This window comes from Lissotriton vulgaris, chromosome 3_1, assembly GCF_964263255.1.
Source record: "Lissotriton vulgaris chromosome 3_1, aLisVul1.2, whole genome shotgun sequence".
Classification (NCBI taxonomy): Eukaryota; Metazoa; Chordata; class Amphibia; order Caudata; family Salamandridae; genus Lissotriton; species Lissotriton vulgaris.
The window spans coordinates 1,247,770,528-1,247,795,838 of record NC_141689.1 but is presented as its reverse complement, the minus strand read 5'-3'; the positions used below and the strand labels follow the sequence as shown (position 1 = coordinate 1,247,795,838).

At 43.0% G+C, this 25,311-nt stretch overlaps 1 protein-coding gene across 3 annotated transcripts in view; it reads right to left on the bottom strand.

Annotated features, from left to right (window-relative positions):
• The window catches only part of LOC147727741 (uncharacterized), a 173,484-nt gene that overhangs the window by 109,540 nt on the left and 38,633 nt on the right, over positions 1–25,311 (bottom strand). For all 3 annotated transcript variants that reach the window (XM_086961745.1, XM_086961746.1, XM_086961747.1), the window contains exon 3: positions 19,819–19,929. In XM_086961745.1, coding sequence (XP_086817871.1) covers positions 19,819–19,929 — 111 coding nt within the window. The remainder of the gene's footprint in view (positions 1–19,818; positions 19,930–25,311) is intronic.

Genomic DNA, 25,311 nt, shown 5'->3' with positions numbered 1-25,311 from the left:
GCCACAGCGTGTTCTGTTCTAAGGTGCACGTGTCACTAGAGAGGTGAATCTCCGGCTAAGCCTACGTGTCCTTAATCGAAATGAAGAAATCAGAGGTCATTGCGTGTCCATTGTCTAAGTGAGGGCAAGAAACACAAAATGGCTGCCATGATCTAAGATGGATGCCATGGGTAGATCAGAAATGTGTTTGTAACAGGAGTACTCTTGCTCGTAGCACAGCGAAAACACCAGGATATGCTAAATGGACCGTTTGCGGTTCACTGATACCAAAATTATGTATTTACGACAATGTTGAAAACACGGGTTCAAATCGTCACGGAACCTCAGAATGGGTACATCCAATACATTTTGCCACGGAGAAATTGGAATCGAGTTTATAAGTGATGTTATTCACATTGCCCCATTACATTATGGGCTAAGGCTTGGCAATCTGAAGAATTGAAATTAACCAAAGATATTATTCAAGATTGTCTTAAACTTGATTACTATACTCAAATCCAGTGGCTGCGATATGTTAGAGAGACTTTTAATAACATAGGTTTAGGTAAGATGTTCACCGATCCTGAACTGCTTGGTAGTGATGCCAAGGAAACTATTAAAAATGCTTTTACTAATTGTTTAGGTTCTTTGAAAACAACTGACCAAGTGATAAGGGTAAGGGGAAAATTAGTCCCCCAGTTCTATTTGTCATATATCACAAACACACAATGGCGTTTTTACCTTACGAGATTTCGCCTTGGCACCCTACACTTTTTGTTTGCTTTCCCAAAGCAAGGGGGTTGGTGGGAGAAGTTACCCCATTGTCCTTGTAACAACAGAGTCTCACAAAATACTCTCCACCTTATGCTTTTTTGTACCTTGTATAAAGCACCAAGAAACACTTTCCTCAAACCATTGCTGGAAACGTTCGAAACGCGCTTCTATAAAGAAGCATATGATCATTTGTTATCATTGTCAACTGCACAAATCTGTAATGCCGTTTTAAATTTTATTAGATCTGCTTTGGTGATCAGAAAAAGATATTGTTGAATTTTGTTTTTTATAACTTTTTAATAATTATGTAACTATGAACTGTGATCTTTTGGCTGATTAACTCAAACCTGTGTTCTTCTTTTAAAATTGTTTATGTATACTTTTATGGTTTCTATATGAAATCGAAATAAAGTTTTGAAATGAATGGAAATGAACTGGCATAATCTAAATTGGGGCCCTTCCCCCCCCAATTACACCTCAGCCCCAGCTTCATATGACCATTTTAAAAAGCTCTACTCAGATACTGATGTACTGCCACCTGCGGGGGAAGCCCCTAGTCTAACTCAGACCTCGGGAAGCCATCTTTTCTCCTTAAGTGATATCGAAATCCGGGCAAAAGCCCCAGGGTCCGATGGTATACTAGGGGACCTCTTTCTGTCTGACATCTCTAGCTGGTCGAGTTACATCTTATTATTCTCAAACGCTATAGCTAGAGGTGCTCCGGTCCCAGGGTCCTGGCCGTGGGTAGAGGTGGTTCCCTTATATAAACAAACAAGCATTTGCAATGCAATAGGTCTCGAATTTACACGATTTTGAGCTATTGGCATTGTAAATGACAATGCCTTCTATTAATGTTTTGGGTTTTAAAAGATAAATACAAGGCATTGTTATTTACAATACTAGTAGCTTAAAATATGCAATGAACCTCACCATCTATACCAACAGAAAGGGCGCTTCAGGTATATGAGGTCAAAGAGCAAACACCCCGACTGGCGCAGATGAAAGCACCTCAGAATACTGAACGGACAGCAACTTCAGCCTCAAAGCAGACATTGTTTGTCACAAATTGAAGCGACCCATGAACTGGCAGTTTTTCATCTCAATGGAAGAAACAGGTGCTTTTATTGGCAGCACTGGCAGGAGCAATAGGTGGTGCAATCTGCAGTGGCCTCCTGACGAGGGCCCGGATACTTATTGTTTTTACAAATTAAGCACTGTCCGACTGTTATTGAACAAGCTGCGCTCTCCTGTGAAACTGCTTAATCTAAGCTCTACAACAAGGGGTGGTGAGGGACAGAGTCTCTGAATTAAGCAGAAAGCTCTCACCCAGTCAAGAGATCAGGGCTAGATCCAACACCGTTTTTTAGCTCACTGCACCATCCCAGTTTCAGAACCTGGCTGTATGCAAATTAGTCTGTTCCTGTCCCAGTGCATGATGGGAACAGGGCAAACCAAACTACAAAAGCCAATTCTTACACTGGGAAGGAAACAAGCTCCCGGGGACCGGTTTCTGGCATTACAGCCGTCTTCGGCCCGGTTTGCTTGAATCCTGATGGTGCAATGAGCAAGGGTCTCACATCTGAGAATACCCTTCCACGCTTAGGGTGGACAAAAATATTTACAACAAGGGGTGGTGAGGGACAGAGTCTCTGAATTAAGCAGAAAGCTCTCACCCAGTCAAGAGATCAGGGCTAGATCCAACACCGTTTTTTAGCTCACTGCACCATCCCAGTTTCAGAACCTGGCTGTATGCAAATTAGTCTGTTCCTGTCCCAGTGCATGATGGTCCCCGGTAGCTTGTCTCCTTTCTGGTGAAGAATTGGCTTGGTAGTTTAGTCTGCCCTGTTCCCATGATGCACTGGGCCAGGGACAGACTGATTTGCATATAGCCAGGTTCTGAGCTGGGATGGGGCAGTGAGATAAATAACGGTGATGGATCAAGCCCTGATCTTTGGACTGGGTAAGAGTGGTCTGTTTAACTCAGACACTCTGTTCATCACCACCCCCTTTTCTAATCTAAGCTCTACTGCACAACACATGCACTGCTGCCCTCGGTTCTGCAGTAAAGCTGGAAACCTCTACCCTTCCCATAGCCATTCCTATAGAATAAAACAAGCAGCACCTGATTATAGTCGAGCACTCTATTCCAAACCGGCTAAGCACCACCTGACCGGACCAACGGCGCATGCGGTCCGTACCTGGCATGCGGTAAATAAACATCTGGGATGGGAAGATAGATTAACTCTGGCAACCCCTCTGCGGAACTCACAGAAGCTCAGGAACTTGTGGCAAACGAAAGGTTTCCATAAATGGGAACTTATTGGTATTTCTCAGATTAAAGATCTCTGGGTCAGGGATGAGATCCTCCCATTCACAACCCTTCAACAACAATACAGTCTTGCAAATTCTGAACATTATAGATATCTCCAAGTCAGACACGCCCTCCATACCCATCTCACTTCGAACTCGGCCCTTCTTCCAGCTTCCCCGTTGGAGGATAGCATATTAGATGGCCATTTGCTCGAAAAGACCATCTCTCTGATCTATAAAAAGTTAATTAACAACATGGAAGATCCTCTTCGATTACTTAGGGATAAATGGGTGAGGGATGGCCTTGAGTTAGATGAGGAGGACTGGCAAGATGCTGTCTCCTCCCCAAGGGAAGTGGCAATCCAAGCACGACTGCGATTGGTACAACTTAAAATTCTTCACAGAGTACATATAACTGGTCCCAGATTGGTGCGCATGGGCAGATCGGAGAGTGCAGACGGAGGTGTGGGAGAGAGGGCACATTTATTCATATTCTGTGGGAGTGTGATCACATACAAACTTATTGGACCGCTATACACCGAGCACTGAGCGAGGTCCTAGCGATTGATCTACGACCGGAGGCGCGGAGGTGCCTATTAAATATTTGGGAACCAACAGACCTCACCTCATACACTAAGCAGTGGGCAACGTTAGCAGTAATGATAGCAAAAAGGAATATAGCACAGAACTGGGGGGCCCAGCAACCACCTAAGATATGTAAATGGAGGGAAGATCTGGATTGGTGTATGTTCAGGGAAAAATCAGTTTATGCGGTCAGAGGATGTCCCAGGAAGTGGAATAGGGGTTGGGGGCCATGGAATTCATACAGGGGAAATATCTGTACCCCGCTGGCACCACCAAATGATGATGAGCACCTTACACTCCCCTAGAGGTTATGTATCATATACTGTGTACCAGACTGATGTGAATTGTTATTGTCACTGTTTGTATTTACTATCTCCAAACTGCATTTCATTGTTGTGATATGTCGATACCACTTAATAAAAAGAACTTTAAAAAAAAAAAACAAGCAGCACCAAACGACGGGATAAGCCGTGGGGGACGTGGAAAACCTAACCCCCTGGGGTTGCACAGAAGGCCATTGGTGTATTTACATCATGGTTGGGGGATAGCGCCTGACTGGGAGGGAGGGACACACAGGCAGCTAGGGCACTTGTTTACCTTCTTTGTTTCCCCTTCTCCCCCTAGACACTTGGCTTGGCATCTGTGAGGGAGGAGGTAGGGGAAAGGCGGAGGCAGTGTGGTCCCGGGAGTGGCTTGATCAGGAATGCAAACACATGAAACAGGGCAGCATTGGCCTCCTCACAAAATGTATTTCAGTGGGGATATAAAGCAAATGACGGGGGAGGGAGTGATTTGCATCACACTAAAATAAAGTAATCCTAAAAAACACTCCCTTGATTGCTTAGTCGGCTAAAGCTAACTAAAACGTTGGCCCCTTTCCCACTTACCTTTCTGCTACATTTCCTTGCAGTTCAGCCTATCAGGTTATGCAACTTTCCAGCACTCCCATCCTTGAGTGTGTACAAAACACATTAACTAATGTTGCTTTACTTTCCTGACACTCGGTAAAGGAGGCCTGATGGGAACACATTATACAGATCGGACCAGCGACCTCAGAGCATAAAATACAGGCTACGGTGCAATTTAAATGAAAGGCTACGCCCTTTACTCCTTTCTGTTATACAAACAAATGCAGAGAAGTCCAATGTAATTTGATGTAAAAGGCAACTCAGATGCTTAAAAGCAACAACTTTATGCAACAGGATGAAAATTATCCTAAGGCAGTCCCCTCCCCCCTCCTCAGCCAGACCTGATTCCCTGCATTCCTCAGAACCCCTCCCCTCCCTCCGGCTGGAGACAAACCCTGGAATCTCCACACTCGCACCTACACCCACACACATGCAAATGGTTTCCTTGCAGAAATACGGCTTCTCTGGGCCTCGCTCCGATGGATTACTTCCTGCACTTGGTTTAGTTTCGTCTCCTTTGCAAATTTAAACCCTCTCAGCCTAGCGTGGGTATATAAACTGATAAAGGGTAGAAAGTATGCAGTGGCTCCTAACCCAGTGACTGCCTGCCTGTTTGTGTTACTTTTTTTTACGCTTTCATGCTACTTTCAACAGCGGAGAACATATTTTTTGAAGGTCTGGGGCATCTACAATTTGATTTTTTACCAGTTACATATGAAAGTTGTCGAACCCCACAATTGCTTCACAGCGAATTTCGGAAATAAGAACCCTGTGCTAAAGTTGCGCACCATCCTTAAAACAAACACACTGCAGCATACTTGTGAAGTGATATTACATTCCAATTTGGGATACCCTGGACACAATATGACAGCGCATGCTGTTCGCAGTGCTTCAAGGAATTCAGTAAAGATGGTTTTGTTTGCTTCGGGGTGGCATCCACGTTTGCCCTGTGCATGCCTGTGTATCTTCACTTAAACATTACTTACATAATAGTGAAATGAGATGGCTCCACGGATGGGGCAATTGTGAAATCAGCAGGGGCAGGGTTGTCTTGGGTTTGCATCTGTCAGCAAAGATTTCTAGAGGCTCCTTTGGAGCTAATCAAACGACCATCCTGCCAAGGCCACACTGGTCCAAGACAGCCCACTCACTGCCTTCTGGAAGGGCACAGAGGTGTGTCTATGATGCCCCACCACTCCAGCTGGGGTAAAGGCGAAGGCTGCAGGCGCCCTTCTTACAGAGCTCCCAGGCAGCGTTACTGTTGTTTTCGGTTTCCTATACTGAGAGGAGGTTGCTGACATCCGTGTAGCGTCCCCCCTCCCCGCGATGTTCGTAGGCGATGACATGAGATAGCAACAGTTCTCATTTTCTTTGAGCGGCTCAGGAACACCGGCCCCACCTTTCCTGCCACCAAGCCTAAAAATGCAAGCCTTGGCTTGGATCCGTGTATTTGCATTCCTGCCATTCCCTGCCGTCTTCCTGTTAGGTGATCGAGCATCGCTCTGCCGTGAGTTCTACAGTAAAAAGCTGCCACGGTCTGCTAAGAAAGTGAAAGCGCGTCATGCACCACGCAGTAGGAAAAAATCTTTAAAGAAACTAGAGCTCACAGGCTAACTTCGGAAACATGATCCGTCACTACATGCCTCCTTTAAATAAGAAATACCCTCACAACAGCCGTCAAGCAACCGATCCAGGCCGAATGGGCTGTCCCAAAAGGAGACAGGGCGGTAACAAAGTAGCCTCATTTTCAATCGGAGGCCACCATTTACCATAAACGATGACACCAGCCAATGAAAATAATGGGCGGGGCTTCAAGTCCCCTTCTGAAATCTCCTCTACCACAATATGGCTCGCAGAGCAAGTAGCGCATGAGCGCTGCAACTCTAGGCGAGACCTAAAAAGGGGATAGGGAACAACCCCCTGCAACTATAGGCCTAATAGACGAGCTACAAAAAGTACTAAGTCAAGCTCTCTTACAAAAGATCCAGGCATGGGCTGATGAAAACACCATCTTCTTATCATATCAATCAGGCTTCAGAGAAAAGACAGGGACAGTAGACCAGGTCTTTCGTGTCTTCCTCTTATATTGGAAAATTGAGGTCATTGGTCAGGGCAATCTGTATATAGCCTTCATTGACCTACAGACAGCTTTTGACCTAGTGCCCAGACAGAAGTTATGGCAAGTTTTTAAAGTCATGGGAATTCCAACCGAACTGCTCAACTTGGTCGTACGACTTCATGAAGAGAACTTTGCCCAAGTGAGGTGGGACTCGATAGGGCAACTCACAGAACTACTTCCAGTCAAAAGGGGAGTTCGTCAAGGATGTGTTCTGGTACGTATGCTATTCTCCCTATACATGAACGACATTGTACTATTCTTATCCCGAGAGCCCGCTGATACTCCATCCTTAGGCAGGGAAAATATAGTGACTCTATTATTTACAGTTGACCCCCTGCTAGTGTCAAAAACCCTGGGGGGGGTTACAATACTCCCAAACCGATTAAAAAACGTATGTGACATCCAGGGACTCAAAATAAATATGTCTAAAACTACATTTATGATCCTACACCCCCACAGATCATATAGGGGTAGGCCTACTCTGGGAGGGGCACACTGGAATGAGTAAGCACATTTTACTATTTAGGTGTTAAATTATCTGAGAAGATGTGCAGGAAACCCCACTTGACAAAGATGGCACCTAAACACAAGCAAATAACTGGGGTCTTGGGGAAAGAACACTGCTCCTCCTTCAGTAGACCGGTTACTGCAGTATTGCACGTCTATGATGCAAAAGCAGTTAGTTCTGCCTTGTATGGGTTAGAATTGTGGGGCTTCCACAAAATAGAGGATCTCACTAGATCAGAGCACACATTTTAAAGAAATCTAGTGCTGTTGTTTCAGAGTACTCCACTTCATCCCCTAATGTTAGATATGGGACGAGGATCCATTACCGACATAGCCAAGCTCCACCCACTACTATTCTGGGCCAGAATCAGGAGGACCCCGGAACAGGCGTCCAATGATGAAGCCATGGCGGAAGAAATCCGCCTTGATAACGGCAATAAGATTGGATGGTTAAGCAATATAAGGAGGCTTATTTTGGATATATGGCTTTGGGCGCTTGGGAAAGCTCCAATCTATCCCTGCTCCAAAGAAATACAGTAAAGAAGCACTATTCTGCACTATTTGCCTTAATATGTTTATGTAACAATTTTGCATCATTTATAATTAACAGAACTAGGATGCAAAAGAAAACCCTACATCGAGCAACCGATATCATTATCATTGGCTAAATTGGAGTATTGACAAAAATATTGTATTATCTTATCGCATACATGCACTTTCTACTTTGTAACACATTTTAATCTTTTAAGATGTCATGATCTACTTTTACTTTTTATAGTATTAATGTAAAGTTAAAGTTATGATCTTTCAATATTTATCTAGGAAAATGTATTATTAGGATGGACTCTTTTTTTAAGTGCTGTTTATGCGAAACCTTTTAAGGTATAAATGCCAAAATAAAGTATTTGATACAGATATTATTCTGTGTATGAAATTGTAAAATATTGTTTCATTTAAAAAGCTGATTCGTTGATGAAACTGCAAATTTTTTAATGTATATGTTATTTATGTACCTTTTATGGCCTTAAATGAGCTGAATAAAGTAAATTAACTGAATGGCGCGGGGGACAATGTTCCACCTGCCCCTTCTGCCCCACCCAACAGGAAGGCATTAGGCACATACTTTTGGTCTGCCCGGAATATAAATTTCCCAGGATATCATGGCTAAAACCTATCTGTTTGCAGTTAGGCTTGAAAACAGGTCGCGAGTCCGTCAGGATTCTCCGAACTGATAATTCTCAGGCCGTGGTTATAGCTGTGGCTAAGTTTCTCCACTGGATGTGGATCATTCGAGCACATAAAATTAGTCTACAGTGACATCTTAAGGGTTTCTCTTAAAGCTTTTAATGGGCGTACATCACCTGATATTATACACCCTGTATAATGATGAATTTATAGTTTTTTATTTGCAATTTTTAGGAATGTTTTTTAAAGGTATCTTTACAATGGAATGAACTGTTTATTTATGATTCTAAGCAGATTCGCTAAATATTTGTTCATATGTACGCAATTTATTTTTTTAAACTACTGATGGATGGTCAACAATTGAAGTGGTCCTAAGTAACATGTGGTATTGCAAAACCTGATTGCTGATATAACTAGTGGGTAATTTTAAATTTGTACGCGTCTAGTTGCTATAATGTCTTTTATGATTTTTGTATCGAAATAAAGACTTATGAAATTGAGAACTGACTGGCTGAATTACAACTCAAGTGTCATCCTCCACTGCCCCTCGAAAGTAGAACACTTCTAGAAGGCCATCCATCAAGAATGCAAATATTTGAATGTTTATATTACCGTGCATTTCACATCCATGTGGATTGTGGTTAGGTCCATGCAAAATGTTTCCTGTGCTATTCGTGAAAATTCACATTACACAAATTTCAGAGATTTCAGAAAAGACACTAGTGTGAAATTCAACACACTTCTATTCCAGTGAGGAGTGATTCAAGCAGAAAATATCTTGTGCGAAACTAGTTTGAGCAGATAATGTCTCAAGGGAGATGGTTTCTCCTCGAACCAGTTCCTTCACCTTGAGGGATGTTTGAGAGGTACATTTTGTAAGTTGGTTCGATCAAACAATTTATGAACATGGAAGCTGAAGCTAACAACAATATAAAAGAAACTATGGTAAACATCCCTGTTGTACTTATTCCTACAATTAAAGTAATCTGCATCATGCCCAATCTCTTTCTTAAAATGTAAAACTTTTAATATGTCTTATTGCTGTAAGGGTATTCTCCTTATTAACCAAAGTCCATGGTCACCCTTGTATGTTTTCTGGATCTGTCCTCAATACAAGTTTGACAGTCAATGGAGTTTCATATTGCACTACTTCAATGACTATGCATACATTTATTTACACCTAAAGATAGGTCTACCTACAAGGTGTATGCGTCTTTGAAAAGATTACTAGAAGAAAAAGCACATGATGCATCCTGCTGGGACTTGGGTTGAACGCACTGGCCAAAAACAGTTGGCATTGGTGGCTTTTAGCATGGTTGCAAGTCCTTCCCCTCTACTATCCCTAACAGCCCTAAGTCTGTGGTCAGCACCTATAGCACACTGCAGCCTGCCATGTAGTCAATGCTGACAGAGTCTGCATCTCTATTGCTGCCTTATGTTACACAATGCCCTTACAAAAAGCATTTGCATGTGGCATACAAAATCATCCATCCAAGCCGTGGTAGGAATGGGAAAAAAATTACTCGAGAAGCTCACACTTTTTTCGTGAGAAGAGATGTGGGGTGGGTGTAAAAAAGAAGATAAAGTCAGAATGGCAGAGTCAATGAATGACAGTCACCTTATGACCTGCTAGATCTACAAACACTGATTCCAAAGAAATATATGCGGATACATTGCTAAAGTAAAGCTGTTTTGGCTTACTTTAATAGTCACAAACAACGCACATTTTACGACAGTTTGAGTGGTTAATGCACCTGCTGCAGAGATCTATGGGTATCCATCAAGTCAAAGTCCAAGAGGCAATGTTAATGTTTTTTCTGCAGAGACGTGTATTTCCAGCGTACTCGATTGGGAGTACTCTGCCGGTTTTGCAAGATTCTTTAAATATACTTACCTTCTTCTGCGGATTGTTTGAAGATATAGGTTTGGATAATAGAACACAGAATAATCTGCTCTTGGAATTGTTGGGAAAACTTTTCTCTGCATATTATTGGCCTGAGGAAGTTGAAGGGTGATGACCCAATGATGAAACACGTGTTGGCTATGGCTACATCTATCACCGGGTTGTAACTGTATTATCCACCAACGGAACTGTAATGATTGTATTGCTGAATGATTCTCATGAGACATGAAGTGAATACTTGGAATTAAAGAAGAAGATTTTCAACCACTACACATTTTCGAACTCTTGGACATTACTGTTGTTGCTCAGGGTAAAGACTAATTGTTGCTTATAACTTTTGGGACTTCTCAGTCCACAAAAAGATTTTGGGGAACGTGGGTGGCCATTTCTCCTTTATCCTCGTGAGCATTTAGAGGAATTCAAAAAACTCTACTTTCTTTGTTTGTGCAAAGAATTTAACCCAGCCACACTCTTCTTTTAGATAGCCTTTACAACAAGATTTTGACCACGTTGTGACTTAACCACGCATTTTTTTTAAAGTTTAAAATGCTTTATTAAAAGAGTAGAACAATGTAAAACATCAGTACAAATTCAATAATAATTGGTAAAAGCGAAAACTAGAAGCATGAAAAAGGAAGTAATAACAAAGTAACCCAATAAAGTAAAACTATACTTAATACAGATGCATTTTAAAAAGTTTTTGATAAAGAAGAGAAAGAAATAAAAAGAAAGAAAGGAAAAAAGAAAAAAGAAAGAAAAAGGAAAAAAAGGAAAGGGGAGAAGAGAAAAAGGAATTAAATAGAACAATAATTTATCGTAATGAATAACAAAATGAACAGTTAAGACAGTTTCCTAGATAAAAAAAATGTGTCAAAGGTAACCACAATAAGTCTCTTTTAATCAGCAGAAGGGTGGAAGTAGCATTAGATCTGTCCAATCTGTGGTGATGGCAGAGTAAATTCCACCATGCTAGAAAAGAAATGTTCGATGAGTCTTTCCAATTAGAGGTAATAATCTGAAAAGTGACAGCAATGAATAGATTGATAATTATAAAGACTATGGTAATTTTGTCAAAGAAAGGAGACAGATGACCTAAGAAAACATGTTCAATAACCACGCATTTTTAAGCATGCATGTTTTTACGTGTATGTTTTACAACGGATGACTTCATCACGCATTTAAGGTAAGTTGGGAGGTGTGGGGGTCTCCGCCCACAAATACTTTGTTTTTAAATAAACAATGTGTGGTAATGGCATCTGTTGTAAAAACATACACATAAAAAAAGTGTGAAAAAAAAGGTATAGCTAAGGCTTGCAACGTATTTCTCAGCGTTGTTTCGTCGCACAACCTTGTTACACTTGTTTTTGCTACTGATGTGTGAAACTGGGGTTGTGTTAGTTCTCTAACCTTTCCCACACATTTTTCAATCACAATGTGTTAAGTATGTGCCTTATCTGTGGCACATAATCCGATCTGCGAAATGAATGATTTTGTCTGTAGCATGCAATAAGTTACTTTCTTACAACCTATAGTTCGCATTCACAGCAGCCAGTCAGGTGTATTGATGCAACATCTGCCCTTCTCCTCTGGGGCTATACAAAAATCAGAACATAGCAGCAGATCAAGAAAGTGCTATACATTTCCCATACAACTGATTTACCTGCCCTCTATTCCAGCCTTATCACTGTATCATTCCCTGCTCAAGTACCATTCTGAAGACCTCAAAATGCGGAAGCGATGTTGTGTACAAGAACTAATAGTGGACAACTGCCACGTTGGGAAACAAATCGCCATCTTTGTTTCTAGTACTATTTCTTGTCATTTTTTTGCTAACAAATAGTGTCTATTGATTTTAACCACTAGGATTGTATTGTTCCGCTCCTCTGCTGTCTGACAGCTCATAAGTAAATGTTCTAAACACCACGTGCCACAAATGGGCACATTTGGCAACAGGACGACAAGAATTTTCTTGGGCGCAGTGAGGAATGCCAATGCCAACCTGGTGATATTTTATTGGCAAAGAAGGCAAGATAGGTCTTGCCAAGTTAAACATAAACATACAATTAAGTGCACAGAGAGGTCTGTGATGGCATTTTACGGGCTGGTTCCTGGTAAGTGTTGTATGAGCCATGGTGACATGCACTGGCATATTTTGCTTAAGGGCAAATAAAATATTTATTGTTTGAAGCGCCAACGCTGGAAAAAGAGGAAATACTGACCATCCAGAGAAAACTGAGTTAAGTGCTTACTGAGTGTAATTCCACAGCGCAAGCGTTTCATCCCTGCGAGGGAACTATTCAGAGTATCATGAAAAGGGGTAACTGTAGCACTTGTTATTTACAGCGCTATGAAATAGCAAGGCTGCAGGTGCTTCACGATAGGGTGGGGCGAGAAGGCCCTGCTCGGTAAACGTTGAAATGTTGAGCTGTGAGATGTCCCCTCTAGGACATTAACCATGGAAAGGAAATCCATCACTAGAGAATGTTGAAATGTTGAGCTCTGAGACTTGTGCATTTTGATGAGCTTGGGGACTTTAACCAAGAAAAGGAAGTGCATCGTCAGAATGTTGAAATGTTAACCTCCGCGGCCATCATGGCATGGGTTTGGGGACATTAACCATGGAAAATAAGTCCATCATCAGAGAATGTTGAAATGTTGAGCTGTGACACTTATACAGCAGTGACTTGCAAGGTCAACCCGGGCTGAGGAAAGGTAGGCCTGCACTAGAGAACATTGAAATGTGCTCTGTTGCTCTCACTGTGGGAGCTGGGTTACTTTAAATAAAATTCCAAGCAAAGGACCACAGGTGAATGTTGAACGTTCGAGCATTGTGTGTCTTACTGTATAGGCCTGGCACTTCAAACCTATGTGGGCAGAGAAGAGCCTCTGGTGAACGTTGAAATGCAAGACCTTGAGCCTAGCACACACATAGTCTTTCAAACACCATGCTCTCCTCCAAGCGCAATTTCAAAACGAAGAAATGGTGCCAGACTAAACATGGATTTCCATATTCTTGAGCACTTTTGTTAAGAATGGAATTTTTTGATGTGGCTTGCGCATTGGCTAAATTTCTTAAAATATGTTTGGATTAGTGTCCTAATGTGTTTAGGTGGTAGGGGACCGGTGATTTTAGTTGTAGTAAGATGAACTGGTATTTATATAGTGTAATTATATATCAAATGTACTTGATTTTAAAGAATGTATGTTCTAAAGTTCGTCTAAACATTATTAAAGTAGGAACTGAACTGAACATATTCATGAGACTATTATTATTATTATTTTTTAACCCCTTGTATGCTGATGACGGAACCGCTCCGTCATCAGCTGCGGTGGCGCTGTGCTGATGATGGAGCGGTTCCGTCATGGCCCGCCCGCCGCTCATGTGCGGCGCGAATTCCGCGCCTGCGCTGAGCGTTCTATTGAGCGGGCGGGGCCATGACAGAACCGCTCCGTCACAAGCACAGCGCAACCGACGCTGGTGACGGAGCGGTTCAGTCACCAGCATGCGCCAGCCGCACTTCCGCCCCGCCCCCTTAGCACTGCGGCGGAATAGCCGCCGCAGTGAAGGGGTTGAAAGACAGACTCGGGTCTTGTTGTGCAGGGTCTACATTTAAATGCTGTTAACGAGGCAGTCCAACAACCGTTTGAGCTTTTAGGCGCTTTATGCTGACCTGAAGCTGCATCTCTGAGAGAGGGCTTTTGCCCTTTAACCCAGAGACAGTCTGCTGCTGTGTGAGAGAGCAGGTGCCTGTACCACGAAGAAGGTCTGCGCATCAGAGAAGGAGTCTCAGTCCTGCACCTTAGTGAGGGCGCAGAGCCCTACACCTCAGAGAGGGAGCCTGCATCATATACCTCAAATTAAGGGAGTGCGCCCTGCAAGGTATAGACGAAGGGTGTGCCCGAGGCTCAGAGAATCGTCAAAACTTAAAGAGGGAATAAGTGCTCTATATATGTCAGAGGTCGGGAGACCCTACTCTAGAACGCGGGAGACTGAACCTAGTCCCTAAGAAATGAAATCTGAGCCTCAGAGGAAGCCCTGCTCCAAAGAAAGTAGCAGGTGTTCAGCACCTCCGAGAGAGCCGGCATTTCAGAGAGATAGCCTGCAGCTTGCACCTCAGAGAGGAAGATAGCATGCGCTCTGCCTTAAGAGAATATAAAGTGGCTCAAAGAAGGGTCATGGGCCTTGGAGAGAAAGAAAAGGCTTTGACTGACAGGGACAAGGAGAGGATGTGGAGTAAGGGTCAGAGTTGGCGACTTTAGAACTGGGGTAGTAGGTTTGCGTCTCGGTGTTGGTTCAACATCCTGTGATTGTGGGCAAATCACTCAGTTTCCCAGTGCCTGCCACAAATGAATATGTCTTTGCGTAATGTTACTGGTGCTCATGTAACAGGGACAGGATGTGGCTTAACGGCCAGCGTTGCCAACTTTGTAACTGGGGAACCAGGTTCGAGTCTCGGCGTTGGCTCAGCATCCTGTGGGCAAACCACTTAATCTCCCCATACCTGCCACAACTTGGGAGAGCAAAATAAGTGCGTGTATTTGAGAAACAAAGTGAAAGAAACTGGTGGTGCCGTCTGTAGCCAATGCGTCAGAGAGAAAGAGAGTGTGAGTATGTGTGTGTGAGAAGGACAAGCGTGTGTGAGAGATAGAGGGGAGAGAGATAATGGAATGTGCTTGTGAGATAAAAGTGAGTGTGTGCAAGAGAGTCAGAGAAAGAGCCAATGAGAGATCTTCTACTACATACCTCAGAAACAGACTGCACCTCAATGAGGGAAGGTGCTGGAGTAAACAAGAGTCTGTTTGTCTTCCGAGAACACTTAAACGCCACAGCGCAGGTCTGTCTTGTGACAAATGTTGGTGCCACTTTTCGCCTAACAGTTTTTTTCTTTGACATTTTATTAAGATCCCAAAAGGTGCAAAACAATGACACGTCTGCTCTCAGCGTTCGACCCAAAACATCCCATCAATGTGATAATCAAGCCACCAGCCAGAAGCACTATTGTCATTACTGAACATTTATACATATAAAAGAGAAAGAAAGGCAACTAAAAGACAAAAGCTATTATATACGTTTACCGAGGTATCCTAGATTGGCATTAAATCATAATTCAATGACTTATTTTAAAACATGTTGTGAAAGTAGTGTCATCTACAGTGGCAATGTGACATTCTTCGTACCAACCCTATATTTGTTACCAAAACCTCATAAATGAGTTCATAACCTAGCAAATGGCCGAAAACATAAGCTTGTGACAGTCAATATTGTAGGAAGGTGGATATCTGACTATGGTTGCCCCCAACTTTTTGCCTAGTATTTTGCTGGTTTTCGACTTAGTTGGCCTAGGATCCTGCTATTCAGGACCCCAGGCTTCCTGCTCTCTCCGTTAAAATGGACTCCATGTACCTTAGGTACATATCTAATAGGTATTGGGTCACTCTTGTAAGTCCTTGTACAGTGTACCATAGGTACCCAGGGCATAAGTGCACCCAAGGCCTACCAGGGGATGCAGCATGTATTATGCCACCCCTGGCTGGTCATCCAAATCGGACACAACTGGCTGATCAATCAGCTGGGGCAAGATGGTGTAATCACCCTTTACTTTAGATATAGTATACCTATATCTAAACCTAAAATGGACAAATATACTCCTATAAGTCACTCCTATGGCAGGCCTTAACAATCCTGGAGGCAGAGTGCTTGGAATAATGTGAGATAGTGCTCTGGCACCAGCTGAGCCTGTCTGCAGCTTTCGGAACCAACTCCTTTAGCGGTTTCCATGATAACGCTATACCATATACTCTTAAGTGCATTATAATCCTCGCGGTTATTGCTAACTTTGGCATAGCATTATCAAAACATGTCGAGTAAGGTGTCGGACGAATTGGAATACTACCCCCTTGCCAATTCTGGCGACGGGGGTAGCATTCCACCCTTTTAGAGAGACACGACATGTATGTAACTGTGAACCCCGGTTAAAGTTAACTCGAGCCTCAGCATCACAAAATGGATGCTGCCACCACAGACACAAGTCTGACCTCCTGCTGCTGGGAGTCCTTCCAGCAAGGGAGGCCTGGACAAAGGGTTTCCTGCCTTGGGAGGTGCTAGCGCCACCCCAGACAGGATTTTGTGTATTAGGTAGGACAGGCCTGAAAGGAATGAGACATGCCTGGGGCACACAAGGTGCCCTGTGCATACACTGGTTCAAACCAGTTGCTGGGGCACTCCAGCCCCAGCTCTGGCGCGAAACCGGACAAAGGATAGGGGGTGTAACCACCCCCCTTCCTGGTTCCACCCATAGGAGGGACCTAGTGATTGTACAGCCCCCTTTAGGAGAAAAAAGGTAGGAGCTGGTCCCATTCCAATTTAGATTATCCTGAATTGATTTTACAAGAAGAAACTCTGGACTTCGACGTTCTGCTCCACAGAAGACTGAAGAAATCTCCCTTGTGGGCAAGGAGTGTCCACCCTGCACCAGCAGGCACCATCAAGCGTCCAGCAGCTTCACTTTGTCGTCTTCCCTCGAGGATCCAGACTTCAGAGCCCGACGAGACCCGGATTCCGAGACCTCTCCGACCTCTACCTACATCTGCAGCACAGCTGAGATCCGTGGGTGCGACGAGATACGTGGGACCGGCCATCTTGAAGAAACTGCACTTCGCTTCCAGCACGACTTCTGAGGTATCCTCGACGAAGTGCTTTGGGGATTGAGAAGCCCCAGCCCCGAGCAGCTCCTGCACAGAAGATCAGCCCTCCAGCATCCACGAGATCTGCGTGGGGCCCTTTTGCTTGATTGCTGCTCGACGCGTTGTCTGGTCACTAGCCGGCAGGCTAGTGGCCTCCTAGACGACGATCCTTGAAATCCACACCGCTGGTCTGGTTGCTCCCGATTTGCCCTTGCTTCCCTGCAAAGGAGAAGCACCCCGGACCCTCCTGGTCCACACCAGATGCCGATTCCACTCACCGTGTGGGTTGCCTTTGCCAAGGCCTGTTGACGCCGAATCCGGATCCAATACCGCCAACAGCGAGAGCCTACGTGGGACAGCTCGTACCTCCATCCTGGTCATCAAAGACACCACCTGGTCCACGTGGCTGCAGAGTCAAGCGTCCACTCTTCACCTGACCACGACGACAGCCTCTGGTTCCTTCCTGGTTCCACTCCAGTCACTGGCTAGTGACTTTGAACATTGTCCCCTCTGCTTTCAGGTCTTCAGCTTTCCTGACCCACCCTTGGATCACACCGGACATCTTCCTCCTGGTCGCCTGCAGCATCTTTTCTTTCAGGCTCTATAGACTTCAACGCAGAAACCCGACACGACTTCGCACCTATGCACCCGCAGCCCGTGGGTGAGGTAACAAGAGCATTTTGGTGCTCAAGGGTAGATTGACTCTCCTAGTGTCCAGATTCACAGTCGTTTTAGTCCTAACTAGTCATGAGTGTCCGTACTCACCTTTTTCTTGAACTGTACTGTCCATAGACGTTGTTACGCATCTCGCGTGTGAGTTCACACTCTGCACACGCGTTCCATGGGCCTCCTATTACTTACCTAAAGTTAGGATAGCGTAGTCCCAGCGATCCTACAGCCTCTGGACAGCTCCATTCCTTCTATCGACTTCCTTATACCACTGGTTTAGTATATGGTTGTTGCGCCCCTAGGGCAACATTGTATCTTGTGCAACTTAACGTATTTTTCCTAAGAGTCTTGTCATGTGCTTAGCCCTCTGACCTCATAAAGAGTTCAGAGGTGTATGTTAGTTAATAAATATCTTGTTTATTTTCATAACTACCTGTGTGGTGTCCTTTCATTTGGTATTCAAGGGGTTATATGTGGTAAAACAGCTGGCTTCACATGCCAAAAGAGTTTAGCCTAAGACTGCTTTGTCCATGCTACCATTAGGATAGCTGGTCTATGAGGTTGACTTACAACTAATCACCATAAGGGTTGTTTTTTGACTGATACAAGGTGATCACTAGAACTAGTGAGCATCATATATCAACTATATAATATGTCAATTTATTGCAACACAATTTTGCCCCCTTACATAGGGTTATTGAGCCCTGCTCCTGATGTATGCCGTGCAAAAGGTATAATTCCTTGAGATAAATTTTAGCTTCTTTGAATTTCCATTCTGCATTGACTTGCACCATAATAAAACCAGAGGTTTTTGTGATTTTCAGTACAATGATCAGGTTTTCATAGTCCTTTACATTATGTTCACTAAGATGGCCTGGCTCCTTTTTGCCCCCTTCTGGCTGGATTCAAAATGCTTTTTTTCTCACCTCTACTCGGATTTGAAGCCCAGACGGTTCCAACCGTAGGCACAAATGAGAGATCCCAATTCATGTTGTCAGGCTGGTTGTACACTTATGCCTGGAGATGGACCTGTATTTCCCTCCGTTGTAGCTTGAGGATTAGGGAAGGTAACAAGAGTATTAAACAGAGGGATGTGTAGGGATTGGCGATGGGAAATCTGTGAAGCCTCACAAGGTGGCCATTTTGTGAATATTCAGAGACGTTAAGGAGGGCATCTCACCACCAATTTGTGGGCCTGAGCAATTTACTAATAAACGCTGGCCTAAGTGTACAAATTACAAATAAAGTTGAAAATAGAACAAAAGGTCCCCTAGTCGTCTGAGATATACTGAAAGCGATTTCTGTACCTATAAAACCATACCAGCAATAGAAAAAGAAGTATTCAGCACTTAGACTGTCTGCCCTTGGGACAATTCGTATTTGTAAGAATAAAGCAGCACGTAAATCTACAATTTACACAGACTTCCACCAATAAAACTGGTGATTTTTGTGTATCCTCCAAATGTGGAAATCTATGCATATCATGTAGGGAAACTCATAATTTGTAAATTTCTAAGGGTGATGAAGCTGATTTGCAAAGTGCGAACCGGACGGTACCCTGGTGCATAGCGGAGTGGAAAAACTTTCATTCTACAGAATAACCAATTTTTTTTTACCCATCCAGACTTTGAATAATCAGTGTCTGAGCAAATCTAAGTAGGAAGAGAGTTCCACAACTTACGTGCCAAGGAAGGGAATGCTCTTCCACCGAAACTGGTGCTAACAATTCAAGGGATGGTAAGCAAGAAGGCACCATTAGATCAAAGAGCTTGTCTTAAGGTTTAATGTTTGATTTTCGATTGCACAAACGGTGTGCCAAGGTAGGCTCTATGAACAATGTATAACAATTTAAAATAAAAGTCTTGTGTCACAGGCAGCCAATGCATATTTCTCATATGAGGAGATAGGGAACAGTGCGAAGGAAGATAACGTAAAGGCTTGGCAGCTAAATTCTGTTTATCCATCTATTCAGATCAGCGAAAGAGAAATAGTTCCAGGGAAAGGGAAATAGTTCCAATTACACCTTTAGTCTTACTATTCTAAGAACAATATACTATGTACCATTTATATTGCTCTGACCATACACTGAATTGTCCAACTAACTAACACGGTTTGTGTTAGTATGCTGCTGTGTGGAAAAATGGCTAGCATAACTTTAACAACCCAACTAAAGCACTGCTGCGCCTCTTTCTCACCTGGGGAGTGGCTGATGCTGTGTCTTCTTTCAGAGTCTCTCTGGTCCGGGGGATCGATCTCCTCCTTTTCAGGAGGTCGTATAGAAAAGACAGAAGTAGCAATGAGAGGACCTGCAATTAGAAGCCAAATTATATTATTAATATAAACCTAATATGTATAGACCAGTTATCAGTTTTATATGCAATACATTAGGGGGATTGAATGACTGGTGGACAGGTGGCTTATTTTAGTGTTCCTTCGGAGTGTGGCAATTTTGATGTTGAAAAATAACATTAATTTATCGTACAGATGTTTGGTAGGCATGATGACTAAGAGACTAAACTTAGAAGTGGGTACTTCTTTGTAGAATATATTTAGTTAGAGGAGTTTACCGCTTCTATTTTGAGATCTTGGACATGGCTTTTTTAGTCTTGGTGCAAGCTATATTGTAAATGCGGCATGTTTTCTGCAAAGCAGCAAGTCTGCAGAGGACTTTCCAGGCTTCTGCCTCTTCATTTCATGGTGCTGCAATCTTCAATGAAGCATTTGTTTCTTTTCTGCTTTTTTGTTGGAGCTTGCAGTGTTGCAGATGAAACAACTGGCATTGCTAATTTTTAACACTGGATTCCACATGATCAAGGAGGATGTCGGTGAGCTGGAGATGGGACAGACATGGCTATACAGGGCTTGCATGAAGGTCGGAGGAGTCAGAGACTTGCAGTGCCTAGGTATATGTTTTTACAAGAGGCCTATAGAGTACTTTTATTGGTGGATGCATCTGCGATGGAGATACGGATGCTTGTGTGGGGAGACCAGTAATCCAAGACCAGTCAATCAGTTGTGAACGAGTATAGGAGACCCAAGTTTGACCTTGTTAGTAGGTGAATTCACTTGAGGTGTGTGAAGTCAATGTTATCCAGGTCCGCAGTGACAGTTGGGGTAAGTTTGCTGGATTAATCTTTCCCCCTATATGTTAAAAAGACCAAGACTAAATACTCGCTTTGTGAGATGTGGAAAGAGTTTCAGCAGCACCAATGAAGGAAATGGAAAGGCTAGGGATGCATCCGAATAATAAGACTTCAAAGGGTACAAAGGAAAGACCCTGAATCTCTCAGCAATAAACTGAAGCATGGTAAATGAGTCCAACGCCATCGCCCTTGTGTGTGTGTATGTATGTATGTATGTATGTATGTATGTATGTATGTATGTATGTATGTATGTAATATATATATATATATATATATATATATATATATATATATATCCTGAGCTCCAAACACCAGCCGATTGCACACGTGAGCGGGTGCACGCCAAACGGGGGTGTACCCGTTGTATTAATCACAGCTTCGAACATCCACGGACCATCTGTCCGTAAAGAAAGCAGCACACGCAGGGGGTAGTTCCACGTTAGATTTTATTCGGGAACTTCACAGCATACGACGCGTTTCGCCAGAGGGCTTCGTCAAGATATGCAAAGAGCGGAGGCGCTCAACTCATTTAAATAAAATGTCTTACTTCCGCATTTAGAGTAGAGAACAAAAAAGGACTATACAATCGTTAAGAATGGATCGGCCATCTTGAGATGGTGTGATGAGTTACAATTTAGACCCAGTCTTAAGTTAAACATTAGTAATATTATGTACAATCCATAAACATATTCACAAGTCCCACAATAAGTGATGCATAGGAGCTATACTTGTTATCCCGCCCGTGATGGGCAACAATAGTCCAAATGTCCTCCTTACACATTTAACGCCCTGGATGGGCTAGCCGTCGAACAGATATAATATACTTGATGTTAAGGTGCAAACAATTATATATGTAAAGCTACACACTATGCAATCTAATAAACCATATGAAAACATGATCATGGCAATAGGAGACCTGAGTAGAATACTCAGAGCACATGTAGGTCTAACAATATAAAGACTCCTGCTATAGTGTATAGGCGCATCCGAGTTCAAAATTGCATTCATAGCAACCATATATAAGCGATATTTGGGTTGCCCACAAAGGAACTTTGAATTTGCGCAGACCAGGATTAATATCTTTAAGTTCACGAGAAAATTAAAACTCCACAAATTTTTCAAATTGAAACCGCACATCGAGAGCGCTGGGTCTGGGAGTGAATGTGCAACCGAGGGATTGAGATGCCGTGATCTAGGGGGTCTCCGAGCAATGGAAAGCCTCAATCAAGAGATCAACTTGGGCCAGGATGGTGAAGTTACTTACACTCAGACACTGGCCACCTTTGACATCCAACAAAAAGGTGGGTGCAGCGGATTTAAACCGGCATCAACGTTCATGCCCATCATGGGCACTGACGCTATTGACATCTTCTCGGATGCAGTCTTGAGGGATTTATCCAGACTACGCAAAGTGAAACTATATACATCGTCCAATGACAATTTCACCAAGCAACAGCAAATTGCTCTACAAACCTTGAGCAAGGATTCAGGTCTGGTATGTAAACCCTCTGATAAAGGGGGTAACATTGTGCTCCTTACTGCTGCACAATATGAAAGCGAGGCCATACGACTGTTGGGAGACACGAAAACCTACATAACCGTGGGTGACAAAGACTACAATCGAAGCGTGGGTGAGTACCATGATATGATATCCAAATGGTACAACATAAACATGCTCAGCACAGATGAATACTTGTTTCTGCGTTGTCTTAGTCCAGTGATTCCCACTTTTTATCACCTTCCCAAGGTGCACAAAGACATACTTAATCCACCGGGAAGGCCCATAGTTGCTTCCAATGGTAGCCTCACAGAAAACCTCTCCATCTATGTGGACTCGTTCCTCTCACCGTTGGTCATGTCATTGCCCTCGTATCTTAGAGACACTAAGCATTTTCTGACACTTATGGACGAAATTGTTTGGAAAGATACATACTGCATGATGGTGCTAGACATCGCCAGTCTATACACCTGTATAGCACATGACGATGGTTTGAGATCGATGGCTAGTTTTCTGGATCAACGTCCTGTGCGTTACTATGAACACAATAAGATGTTGCTGGACTTTATGAACTTTAGTCTGAATAATAACATCTTTCTTTTCAGTAAACAACTGTATAAGCAGATTTCTGGAGTCGCCATGGGAGCTTGCTCTGCTCCTAGTTTTGCCAACCTCTTTGTAGGTTGGTGGGAGGAGCAGGCTCCCTGGAACATCACTAATCAAGAGTGGGACAATAGAATTATAGGATGGCATCGTTATATAGACGATCTTTTTATCATCTTAGACAGCCCCGTAGAAACTGCCAGTGTGTTCATAGACGTACTCAATAATAATGACATGAATCTAAAATTCTCAGGTCATATAAGCAGGAGCGCAGTTAACTACCTTGATCTTACTGTATATATAGATGACAAAGGAACAGTGCAAACTAAATTATTCAGGAAAGAGACGGCAGGGAACTCCACCCTCTTTGCCACAAGCAGTCATCCTCGCCAATTGGTTGAAAGTATCCCCTATGGAGAACTTTTGAGGCTAAGGCGCAATAATTCCAATGAGGATGATTTCAAGAAGGCAGCGGAGGCTAGTCTTCAACGATTCAGGATAAGGGGTTACAGTGAGGGGGTTCTAGCCAGTGCTTATGATAGAGCAATCAAGATGCAGAGAAAAGCTTTGTTAGAACCCAAGATGACTGTAAAATCTAATAACGGGGCATTTCGCCTTATCACCACCTTTTCACGGAACGCAGGGCAGGTCAAAAAGATACTTAAAAAGAACTGGAACATTTTAATGTCCGACAACATCATTAAAGCAGATTTGCCCAGCAATCCTTTAGTGACCTTTAGAAAGGCCAGATCTCTCAGGGACCATTTGGTCTCTATTCATTACACTGCTCCTGATAATATCCCCAAACTTCCTGCATTGAATGGTTTCTATCCTTGTGGCCGGTGTAAGGCCTGTAAACATAGTAAGCGGACGCTTGCTTTTAAGGTACCTGGTCTTTCTACACCGAAAAAGATTACCAAATTCCTGACGTGCTCCACAGCATATGTCATCTATTGTCTCATCTGCCCTTGTGGCTTAAATTACATCGGTAGCACCACCAATGCCGTTAAATTGAGAATATTAGAGCACATGCGTGCTATTGCCCAAAAAGATGTCACCTACCCCGTAGCGAGGCACTTCGAAAAGAAACACAATAGTAACAGGGATCTGTTATCTTACATTTGTCTCGACAGTGTTCCGGCTAACATCAGCGGTGGTGATCGCCTTCTTAAGCTTAGAAGGCTAGAGTCCAGATACATAATAGACTTGCAGAGTAAACACCCGAATGGCCTCAATATGCATGAAGAACTCTCAATTCATTTGGGTTAAGTTACATGCACTTCTGATAATGATGGACTTCTATGTTGGTTTATGCACTGTATTCTTGATTGGTATCTTCCATTGTCTGTATATGAATTTAGGACATCTGGTATTTAAGAAATTTTCGACTGCAACTTTTGTACCGATAATTTGGTTTTACATCCCACGTAATTTTGAGTACTTTCGAACAGGTGTTATATTCTTGCCCATCCAGGGCGATATTTGGGTTGCTATGAATGCAATTTTAAACTCGGGTGCGCCTATACACTATAGCAGGAGTCTTTATATTGTTAGACCTACATGTGGTCTGAGTATTCTACTCAGGTCTCCTATTGCCATGATCATGTTTTCATATGGTTTATTAGATTGCATAGTGTGTAGCTTTACATATATAATTGTTTGCACCTTAACATCAAGTATATTATATCTGTTCGACGGCTAGCCCATCCAGGGCGTTAAATGTGTAAGGAGGACATTTGGACTATTGTTGCCCATCACAGGCAGGATAACAAGTATAGCTCCTATGCATCACTTATTGTGGGACTTGTGATTATGTTTATGGATTGTACATAATATTACTTATGTTTAACTTAAGACTGGGTCTAAATTGTAACTCATCACACCATCTCATGATGGCCGATCCATTCTTAACGATTGTATAGTCCTTTTTTGTTCTCTACTCTAAATGCGGAAGTAAGACATTTTATTTAAATGAGTTGAGCGCCTCCGCTCTTTGCATATCTTGACGAAGCCCTCTGGCGAAACGCGTCGTATGCTGTGAAGTTCCCGAATAAAATCTAACGTGGAACTACCCCCTGCGTGTGCTGCTTTCTTTACGGACAGATGGTCCGTGGATGTTCGAAGCTGTGATATATATATATATATTTTTTTTTTTTTGAAGCAGGTAGGAGGTGGGAAATGTAAGGTGAGGAAAAGTCATTAAACAAGGTTTCTAGGAATGACCCGATATGAGCGGAGAATTCCAAACCCAATTCATGAACTTAAGTGGCATTTTATTACAGCTGATTTGGCATTTAATGGTAATTTTAAAAGGTTACTATTGGAAGTTGGAGTCTTTTGCCCACAAGGAATAGGGCAGATTTGAACCAGGAGCATTTTTATTCTGTTTAGTTTTCTTCAATAATCCACTTTGAGGACTGTTTAAGGGGAATATGTGTGACGTA